Consider the following 11,264-nt stretch of genomic DNA (forward strand, 5'->3'; position numbering starts at 1 on the left):
AACTCTGCTTTCAGTTTTTTTATTTCCTGCTTTCAAAATAAAAGTGCCTCACAAGGAGCCTCCGTCCAAGCATGCCTTTCTGATGACGATCCCCTTGTTTTGAAGACTAATTCCCGTTACATCCGTTATTACTAATGCTGACAAGCTTAACTACTGTCTACCAGCATCACCCAAACATTAGCTTGCCGAGTAGCTTTTAGCTAGCTAAACTCTCCACAGGCTAATCGATACTAATCTATGAGTCGTAAAAAATCCTACAATTTCACCGAAACGAGCCTGTCCACTGAAGTTCACGGCGCCGTCATGGAGCCTCCCCGTTCTTTGAACAGAGCCAGTGGCGATTTCCTGGAGCTAGAGCCCGATGAGGAGCTGCTCTGCACGGTCAGCGACATCACTGAGCACCTCGGTAGGAACATAACCGCGGTACTGGAGACGGCGCTGTCTGAAATCCGCAAAATGGTGAGCATAAGAATACGGGTCCTGAAAATGGAGCTACGCGAAAAAACGGAGGAAATCGAAATGTTAAGGGCGAGACTGGATAACGTTACAGTCCAGAGGGATGGTAGAGAGTCTTTCCCCACCAGAGAGCCATCTACGGAGACTGGCTACAAGAAACCCGACTTCAGTTCGGGAACCAAGCACAACAACATTGATCCTAGAAGAGCCAAAGCTGTCGTGCCTGGTGTCAAGAAAGAGAACATAGATGCCATTTGTGACTATCTGATGAAAGACAAAAACTCGAGAAGTTGTGTTGAAATGGACGGAGACCAGAGCCAAGCCAGTGGTGACCGGGAGGCTCGCCAGGAGCAGGACTCGCACTCTCTCAACCTGTGGCCGGATAGCGGGATGGCTGGTCCCGGGCCTGGGCACGGAGACTCAGACTCTACTACAGATGACATCTTTAGCATACTTCCGTCTGGCAGCAAACGAATATATGACTACGAATGGGTAGCACCGATGGAGTATTCCTCAGACCTGAAAGGTAAACACAGACACAGTGATAAGTGTGGGGAGTAACAGGAGTGGTCCTGCCAAACCGAGTTCACTTCAGGAAACATCCATTTTGTATCACCTATGGAAAAGCAGTATCACTTTGTCTTCCCCAACTCCAGCCTCATCTGAGATGGTATCTTCCAGCTTCTGATTGGCTGAACACACCTGATCCAGGTATTCAGCAGTGGGTATGGCAGGGATAGTTGGAAAACAAGCAGGGAAGTGGGTCTTGAGGACCAGAATTGCTCACCCCTGGTATAGCTAATGGATGGATATATGGATTCATTCAAAACTATGCTGTAAGTTAAAATTTGAACATTCTCCAATTCTTGTCAAACATTTCTCCTAATTTATTGTTGGTCTTGTTCGCACATGTGCCAAGTAGGATTATTCGCTAAATTCTCTTAACCTGAATTGTATGTCAGAAATCTTGTTTCAGACTAAGGTACACCAGCATAAAGAAATATGCTTAATATTTAATCATCAGCTCAATCGACACCCCTAAAATAGCCATGTAGATTACATGTTTGACTTTGTTTGTGAGAAAGTGTTGTTCATAAAAATGTCATGCAAGAGTAAAAAAAACGGATTTCACATTTTGAAGTTTGCTATCAGAAATCGGCAAACAAAAAACAAACTATTTTAGCTGCATCTGCAGTCATATAAGAGAAGCCAAAAGAAGAATTGTTAACCTTCATGCACTCTATTGAAAACACTACCCTTTCATTATGTTTGGAATGAAAACATCCCCAACAGTGCGGATTAATAGTGCATCTGTCAGCGACATGTCTTTACTGTACTGTACTGTAACAGAAATAAACAGTGAATGTTTCAGGCTACATGAAAATACATGCTAGAAATATCTTTTCAATGTGAAGTAGCTAAGGGGTCCTCAGGACTGCACCACTCATGAATTCCCTCCTACCTAAGAGTAAAGCCTAGATATGAGAAAATTCATGAGTGTCACAGATTCTTTTAAATCTCTCATAGATGGCACTTAAGAAAAAACGTGTTCTTAGGGCTTGTTCTTGCATGAGGCCTAGTGTACAGTTACCTATACATCAGTAGTGCATGTCTACAGTCATAGCACTGCTGCTGGGCTTCACACACTGTTTTAAACGTTGTTGCATTTTTTTGTAATGTGGAAATATTAGGGATGCAACAATTCTCAATATAATATTCAGTGGTTCAGTACACCGTCCATAGTATAAATACGCACCTGTGAATTTTGGTTTTACTTAGAACTAGTTCCCATACGTTACATTTTTTTCTCCATATAATCTGTGCCTGTGAGTCCATGCACTGGGATGATGAAACACCTGTGTGAAATCACTGTGTACTAAAGTTGGTGGGAAGCTGACAATATTGGGAATTTTTGACATTTAAAGGTCCAGGACTGTTTTACCGAACACGTGGTGATGGTTTAACAGGGCTAGTGGTGCTTTTAAACACTGCTGGTGTTTAAAAAGAAACAGGAGAGGAAATGATCTACAACTGGGGGTCACATTGATAATAGGGTTTCAGAAAAAAGGATGGATATGCTTAGAATTTTGTAGATTCTATTAAACTTATCAATACTGCTTTAATGTCTTCTACTATATTATGTCTATTCTCAAGTTTTGTTTGTTTATTTATCCCAGTCATGAAGGATCCTGAGAGTGAGAACACCTCAACTGGTGAAACTGAGGAGGACAATGAGCACAAGTCGTTGAGGAGAGAGGGGGGAGGACTTGCCCAGGCCCAGGTCCCACTGTCACACATCCAGCCCCTTGATTTCTCCATGGAGCCCCAAAGTTCTCCGAGGGAGGGAAGAAGTCCACTGGAGGGCAACACAGAGAAGCTCGAGGCAGGTGGGTAAGAATGGAGAGACATGAAACAAATCAAAGCTAAATCTACAAAATCAAGATAGAAAGTGTAATAATGTTCAAAAATAAAAAGAAAAGAGGTTGGTGTATGCCAGGGCTAGCTAAAAAATGTCACTTGATTCTAGCCACCAGGACAGAACTACTGTACCCATCACACTTAACAGTAGTTACAATAATGTTTGTTTGTGGTTTCAGGTCAGCAGTTCTCCGGTCACACCTATATCTGCTCTTTGTGTGGAACATTCTGCCCTGACTCCTTGTTCTTGGAGGAACATATTAAAGTGATACATTCAGACTCTGCTGGTGCTCAGGCTCTCCAGGCCCTGCAATCCACCTCATGCACTGCACCCACCATGGGGGATGGTAGCAGCGACTCCAGGATGGAGGGTGGCAGAGGGCAGAATGAGGACAGCACTGGATCAGGGGTTGGTGTCAGCATCAGCCGGGGAGGGCAGCCTGTGAAAAAGGAGATTAAAATTGAGGGGGGTTACGAATGTGGGGACTGTGGCCGTCATTTTAACTACCTTGGAAACTTGCGGCAGCATCAGCGTATTCACACCGGAGAAAAGCCCTTCATGTGTCCGGAGTGTGGGGAGAGGTTTCGTCATGCAGCCCGGTTAAAGAGCCACAAGCTGGTGCACAGTGGAGCCCAGAGCCCCTTCCCATGCCCCCAATGTGGCAAAGGTTTCTCAGTGCTGTCTGGACTCAAGAGACACCAACGGGTGCACACTGGTGAGAGCCCATACGCCTGTCCACAGTGCGGCCGGCGCTTTAAGGAGCTGGGGAACCTGTATACACACCAGAGAATCCACAGCGGGGCCACACCTTACTGCTGCCAGCAGTGTGGCCGCAGCTTCCGCCATCTGGGAACTTATAAGAGCCACCGCTGCACCCCAGCACAGTAAACAACCTGACTGCTATATTTTCTCCAGCTAACTAGCAGCTGATACCATGAAATTTAACATGCATGTCAAAGCCAAGACATGGTTCTGACTGTGAGGCGTGTGTTTTCATTGCGTGGTTGTATCACTTGGGAGGTGCTGGTCTTGCTAGTTAGTCTGAGATGCCACTCAAGATTTCATTCATGTTCTGTCACATTCATGCCATTTCTCCTTAAGGCCTTTACACACCAGAAATGATGTGAGTAAATGTCATAAAAAAAGCAAAAAATTCGGAAGCAAATTAAATGCACCACAGCTGTTTACATCAAACGTGATACAAATATGCAAGTATGAGTTCTAAAAAGTCACACACACACACACACACACACACAAAAAAAAGATTTGTCATCAAGTGATGAAGACCTTGTGCTGATTTTTACTAAATAAAAGCAAGGAAAAAAGAAAATTTAGGGTGCACCCAATACAATGCACAAGGACAGTCACTACATTGCATTGATTGCAATCACACTCTTAATGCAGTGTATAATGCCAATAACCAGTATCTGTGTTTTAGCAGGATAGTAACAGAAAATGTGCTGTCCACATTGTCATGATTCTCAGATAAATGGTAAAATTGTAATGTTTTACGTTGCTCATTCACGTACAGTATTTATGATGTAAAGTGTGAGGTTTTCCGCTAGATAACTAGATGACTAGCTGGCAAAGGGTTTCACATAATCACTGTTGTCCACAAACTACTGAGTAGGATATAAACACACCGATGCCATAATAAAGCCCTTCAGCTATCTTTTTCAATGCATTGTCCCTGTACTCGTCTTTGTAATTTTTGTCCTTTTTATCATAAAGAACTCATAAGTTTGAGGTTGAATATTTTAGTGACATTCCAACAAGGTGCATTGTGATGCAGAGGTATTCCTGTTGCCAGTTGGTAAAATCGATCTGGAGACGAAAAAAAGAATAATGATATTCCATCATTGATGTGAAATGGTCTATTGACAGGTTATGGGTTTGAAAAATATTGTTGACACACAAAATAATGGGAAAGCATGGGAAATTCGCCTCTGGTGTGTAAAGACCTTCAGGGACCAGGAAACACTGTTGTGAAAGTGGTTCGAGTACAATAAAACTTCCCATTCAGACATAATGAAGTAAGTTTCATTCATCTGGGTATTTTTGATTAACAGGAGACTAAACAAGTGTGTTCGGTGAAATGCAACAATGAAAGCAGTATAATGGTTTCAAATCTGCATTAACAGGGTATGCTCTATTCCTGACCTGTGGATGGATCTGTTAGCAGTAGCAGTGTGGTACCACCACCACCATGTGGACCATGTGTCTAACTACAACAAAAAAGATCTGGGTCACGCAGTACTACTAGTTGATTTTCATCATGATACTGATTGGTGCTATGTATAGAGCAGAAGGCTGATCATATAAAGTCAAACCAGTGTTATCTCCCTCTGTAAGACTATATATTGTATAGTACCAAAAATTTTACAGTATATATTTGCTTGAACATTTGTGTGATGACAGAAAAAACATACTTAAGAGGAAAATAACATCCCAAATGTCTGGTGGGTTTACTCATTTGATGTGATGCAGCAAAAGCTCATTAGAAAAATAACCTAGTTTACTCAAGTGTGACTGAACAATGAGTTTCTAGGTCTTGGCACTGTGTGGAAGTGAAACACTAACCAGTGACAATCTGCTTTCTAATAAACAGTTGTCTTATAGTGATTGATGTGTGTTTATTAACAAATAGCATTGGTGGAATGGTATATTTACTTACCAGTGTTGACATTTAATGCTATTTTATGCTTATTATATACAGCTTACTGGACACATTTGTTTCTTATTATACTAGTAGTCTCTCACACTGCTAATTGATTTACAGTGAGGGAAAAAATTATTTGAGCCCCTGGTGATTTTTGTAAAGTTTGCCCATTGACAAAGGAATGACAATGTCAATGCCATAGAGGGTGTCTGCCTCGTGTGGGAGGTGGTTCCACGGGAGAGGAGCTTGATGACTAAAGGCTCTGCATCCCATTCTACTTGTGGAAACTCTGGGAACCACGTAGACCTGCACTCTGAGAGAAAAGTGCTCTATTGGGATAATATGGTACTATGAGGTCTTTAAGGTATGAAGGAGCTTGATCATGAAGGGATTTGTATGTGAGAAGGAGGATTTTAAATTCTATTCTGTATTTTACAGGGAGCCAATGAAGAGAAGCTGATATAGGTGAAATATGATCTCTCTTGCTAGTTCTTGTCAGGACTCTGGCTGCAGCATTCTAGATTAGGCACTTTATCATAATTCAATTCAATTTTATTTGTATAGCGCCAAATCACAATACAAATCATCTCAAGGCACTTTACAAAAACTAAAATTAAAAACCCAACAAATCCCTTATGAGCAAGCACTTGGTGACAGTGGAGAGGGAAAAACTCCCTTTAACGGAAGAAAAAACACAACCGGGCTCAGTTTGGGTGGCCATCTGCCTCGACCGGTTGGGGTGAGTGGATAGAGCAGAGAGAAAAGAACAGCAACAATAAACAACAAATAGACACTGCAGGTTGGTTGAGCCAGTAACTGCACATCAGCGATATACAGCTCCAGGACCAGGGACACCGGTAGAAGGTACAGAGAGAGAACAGAGAGAGAGGGAGAGAGCACAAGGTTAGTGACATTCAATGGTGGAATATACATGTGAGGGGGGAGGAGAGGAGAAGGGAAGGGAGGGGTAGGGGAGCTCAGTGCACCGATGGTCCTCGAGCAGTCTAGGCCTATAGCAGCATAACTAAGGGATGGTTCAGGGTTGCCTGAAGCCAGCCCAAACTATATGCTTTGTCAAAGAGGAAGGTTTTAAGTCTAGCCTTAAAAGTATAGAGAGTGTCTGCCTCCTGAACCCAGGCTGGGAGCTGGTTCCACAGGATAGGAGCTTGATAACTAAAGGCTCTGCCTCCCATTCTGCTTTTGGAAACTCTGGGAACCACAAGTAGACCTGCACTCTGAAAGCGAAGTGGTCGATTGGGATAATATGGTACTATGAGGTCTTTGAGGTATGAAGGAGCTTGATTATGAAGGGATTTGTATGTGAGAAGAAGGATTTTAAATTCTATTCTATATTTTACAGGGAGCCAATGAAGAGAAGCCAATATAGGAGAAATATGATCTCTCTTGCTAGTTCCTGTCAGGACTCTGGCTGCGGCATTCTGGATTAATTGGAGGCTTTTTATGGAGATATTGGGACATCCAGATAGTAATGAGTTACAGTAATCTAGCCTTGAGGTAACAAATGCATGGACTAGTTTTTCTGCATCATTTTGAGACAGGATGTTCCTAATTTTGGAAATGTTGCGCAAGTGAAAGAATGCAGTTCTAGAGATTTGTTTTATGTGTTAGTTAAAGGACATGTCCTGGTCAAAAATAACTCCAAGGTTTTTTACAGTAGTACTGGAGGCCAGGGTTATGCCATCTAGAGTAGCTATAATTTTAGAAAAGTTATTTCTGAGATTTTTTGGCCCAAATATAATGACTACTGTTTTCTCCGAGTTTAAAAGTAAAAAGTTACTGGTCATCCAGGCCTTTATGTCAGTTAGACAGGCTTGAAGTCTGGTTAACTGGTTTGTGTTAACAGGTTTAATAGATAGATATAACTGAGTGTCATCTGCATAGCAGTGGTAATTAATAGAGTGCTTCCTAATGACATATCCTAAAGGAAGCATGTACAGGGTGAATAGAATCGGTCCTAGCACAGAGCCTTGTGGAACTCCATAACTAACTTTTGTTCGTGTGGAAGGTTCATCATGGACATGAACAAACTGGAATCTGTCTGATAAATAGGATTGGAACCACTTTAACGCTGTTCCTCTGATACCAATCACATGCTCCAGTCTCTGTAATAAGATGTTGTGGTCAATGGTGTCGAATGCAGCACTAAGGTCTAGGAGGACAAGTATTGAAACAAATCCATTATCTGAGGCTAAGAGAAGATCGTTGGTAACTTTCAACAGTGCTGTTTCTGTACTATGATGTGCTCTAAATCCTGATTGAAAATCTTCAAATAGTTCATTCCTGTGTAAGTGGTCTGATAGCTGCTTAGCAACAGCTTTTTCTAGGATTTTAGAAATAAATGGCAGGTTGGATATTGGTCTATAATTAGCCAAGACTCCTGGATCAAGACTAGGCTTTTTGAGTAAAGGTTTGATTACTGCAGTCTTAAAGGCCTGTGGTACGTAGCCTGATACTAGAGATAAATTTACCAAGTCCAATAAAGATGAGTTCATTAATGGCAGGGTGCTTTTAAGCAGTCTAGTCGGGATGGGGTCTAAGAGACACGTTGATGATTTCGATGAAGCAACTACTGATGTAAATTCAGAGAGATCTATGGGAGAGAAGCAGTCTAAACATAACTGAGGTCCTACAGATGATTCAAGAGCTACTGTAGTAGAAGATTCATTTATTGCAGGTATAGGAAGCATCTGCTGAATTTTATCTCTAATAGTTGTGATTTTATTTGTAAAGAAAGTCATAAATTCATCACTGCTGAGAGCTAAGGGAACACTGGGCTCAACAGAGCTGTGACTTTTTGTCAGCCTGGCTACAGTGCTGAAAAGAAACCTGGGATTGTTCTTATTTTCCTCTATTAGTGATGAATAGTATGCAGTTCTGGCTTTTTCTGTTCAATAAGAGGAGTGGTCTTAATTTTTATTCAGTTTTTATGAATAACTCCTCTTCTGTTAACTTCTGATTTATTTGATTTATATGTTCGAGGGGCAGACACAGTCTCTATGTGGTTTGACGGGGGCGGCGGCTCTAAGGAAACTGCAGAGAGGCGTTTTAGACTGAGTCTCTGCATCCCGGTCCCCACCCTGGATTGTCAGGCTTTAGGTCGGCTAATAAACTCGGCCAAATTTCTAGAGATGAGAGCTGCACCATTCAAAGTGGGATGGATGCCGTCTCTCGCTACCAGACCGGGTTTTCCCCAGAAAGTGGCCCAATTGTCTATGAAGCCCACATCGTTTGCTGGACACCACCTAGACAGCCAGCGACGGAACGACGACATGTGGCTAAACATGTCATTGCTGGTCAGATTGGGGAGGGGTCCAGAGAAAACTACAGAGTCCGACATTAATTTGGCAAAGTTACACACCGACTCAACATTAATTTTAGTGACCTCCGATTGGCGTAATCGGGTGTCATTGCTGCTGACGTGAATAATAATTTTCCCATATTTACGATTAGCCTTAGCCAGCAGCTTCAGATTTGACTCGATGTCGCCCGCTCTGGCCACAGGAATACATTTGACTATGGTAGCTGGTGTCTCTATTTTCACGTTCCTGACTATGGAATCGCCAATTATCAGAGTCGGTTTCTCAGCGGGTGTGTCGCTGAGCGGGGAAAATCTATTAGAAACGTGAACAGGCAGGTGATGAGCCGTGGGCTTCTGCTTAGGAGTACGTTTCCGTCGGACCGTCGCCCAGGCTAATTCTCCGGGCTGCTCCGGAGCTGCCCTTGGACCGCTAACAGACCCTGAGTTCGTTGGCTCCACACCAGCTAACAGGGCTAGGCTAGTTGGCTTTTGTTCGAAGGTGCGGAGCCGCGCTTCCAAATCAGTGATCCTCGCCTCCAAGGCTAACAGAACCTTACACTTATTACAGATATCATTATCGCTAAAGGAGGCAGAGGAATAACTAAACATGTGGCACACCGAGCAAGAGAGAGAGAGGGAGAGGCCATGTTAGCTAAGCTAGCTAGCTAGCTAAGCTAACCGGTAGGCTAACGAGCGCTAAGTCAGGAAATAGCAATAAATACCGGTCAAAATACAAAGGTACTTGACTAGTACCGGAATGTAGCAGTTAATGAATTGTTTAGAGTTTAGTTAGTTTTTAGGTGTGTTAAACTATAGCTAGTCTGTTGCTAGTTTGTAGACTAACTATGCAACACACACAACACGATACGCTTGCAAGACAAAAGTGATTCGCTTACCCGGAGAGCAACACCAACCAGACCTTTCACACCAACCAGACCAGACAGTAATTGGACACACGTGCAAACAATCAGTGACCAATGTAAAGCTGCCGGGGACCAATGCACGGGGAAAACAGGAAGCTCTTTCAGCATAAAGGTCCCCGGCAGGAAGTCCCAAAAGGGGACTCATAACAGTACCCCCCCCCTCGAGGCTGGATACCAGACGGCCCAAACCCTATTCCGAGAAACAAAAGTCAGGGCGGGCGGGAGGGAGCTGGGAACACAGGTCCTGGGCCGTTCAGGTGGACCCCTGAGGTGGCCGTAGGTCTGAGGACGTTCAGGAGGACGACCCCTGGGGCAGACGAAGGTCCGAAACTGTTCGAGTGGACGGCCTCGCAGGCAGACGGAAGTCCGGGGCCGTTCAGGAGGACAGCCCCTAAGGCGGAAGTTGGTTGGAGGTCGTTCAAGGGGACGACCTCTCCGGCTGACATGGACTCTGGGATGTGAGGAGTCCCGCCGACGAGTCGGCCAAGGGGGAAATGGCCGACGAGGCGGCGCTCGGGGCCCTGGGGATTCCGGAGACGGTAGCTGCAGAGGAGACGCAAAGGACTCGGGCAGCTGCCACATCAGCTCGGGAAACAGTGGTTGCTGTGACTGCTCTGGACCTTCTGGAGGCGGAGGCTGGCGAAGCCGCAGGTACGGCCAGGGAAGCTGCAGGGACGGCCGAGGAAGCTGCTGCGGAGGCGGCTGAGGCGGCCGGGGAAGCTGCTGCGGAGGCGGCTGAGGCGGCCGGGGAAGCTGCTGCGGAGGCGGCTGTGGAAGCTGCTGTGGAGGCTCTGTAGGTGAAGGCCTGAGAGGCAGCACCAGAGGACCCGGCTGCGGCGCTGGCTGCGTAGGACCTGGCGGCGGCTCTTGAAAGTCCTGCGATGCTGGAAGCGGATAAGGCGACGGCTGATGCTGCTGCGGCACTGGAAACTGCTCAGGCGACGGCTGCTGCTGCTGCGCTGGAAGCTGATCAGGCGACGGCTGCTGCTGCGGCGCTGGAAACTGATCAGACGACCACTGTGGCCTCCGCTGGAAGCTCTGAGGATGGATCCGGCTGGGCAGCGAAGAGGAAATCCAGCGGCTGTGGTGGAGCCTCAGCGGGGACGGATGCGTCGGCGCACTGAGATTCCGGCTGTGGTACTGAGGTCTCAGCGGGGACATCGTCGTTGGCACCCTGACAGCTCAGGAGACTTGGGAGAGGGGAGAGGGAAACCTCAGGGGGGACGCTATCGTCGACACACTGAGGTTGCAGGACCCTGGAGGAACTCGCAGCGGGGACGCTGTCGTCGGCACACTGTGGCTCGGGGAACTGGACTGGAGCCTCAGGAGGGACGCCTTTGTCGGCGTACTGAGGTTCCAACGTCGATTTCTTTCGACGACGGCGACTCCGCTGCTGCGCCTCGGGAGGCTCCGGCGGTTCTTCCAGCTGCTGGGGTTGAACCTCAGTGGGGACAGCTACGTCGGCGCACTGAGGTTCGAGGATCCGGG

General features: G+C 45.5%; 1 protein-coding gene across 1 annotated transcript; it reads left to right on the top strand.

Moving 5' to 3' along the window:
- Positions 1-101: 101 nt before the first annotated feature.
- Positions 102-5,382, top strand: znf16l (zinc finger protein 16 like). Its single transcript, XM_026299394.1, has 3 exons — positions 102-982; positions 2,634-2,843; positions 3,054-5,382. Exons 1-3 carry the CDS (start codon positions 238-240, stop codon positions 3,761-3,763), a joined length of 1,665 nt encoding a protein of 554 aa, XP_026155179.1. The 5' UTR covers positions 102-237; the 3' UTR covers positions 3,764-5,382.
- The last annotated feature ends 5,882 nt before the right edge of the window (positions 5,383-11,264 follow it).

This window comes from Mastacembelus armatus, chromosome 18 (assembly GCF_900324485.2).
Source record: "Mastacembelus armatus chromosome 18, fMasArm1.2, whole genome shotgun sequence".
Lineage (NCBI taxonomy): Eukaryota > Metazoa > Chordata > Actinopteri > Synbranchiformes > Mastacembelidae > Mastacembelus > Mastacembelus armatus.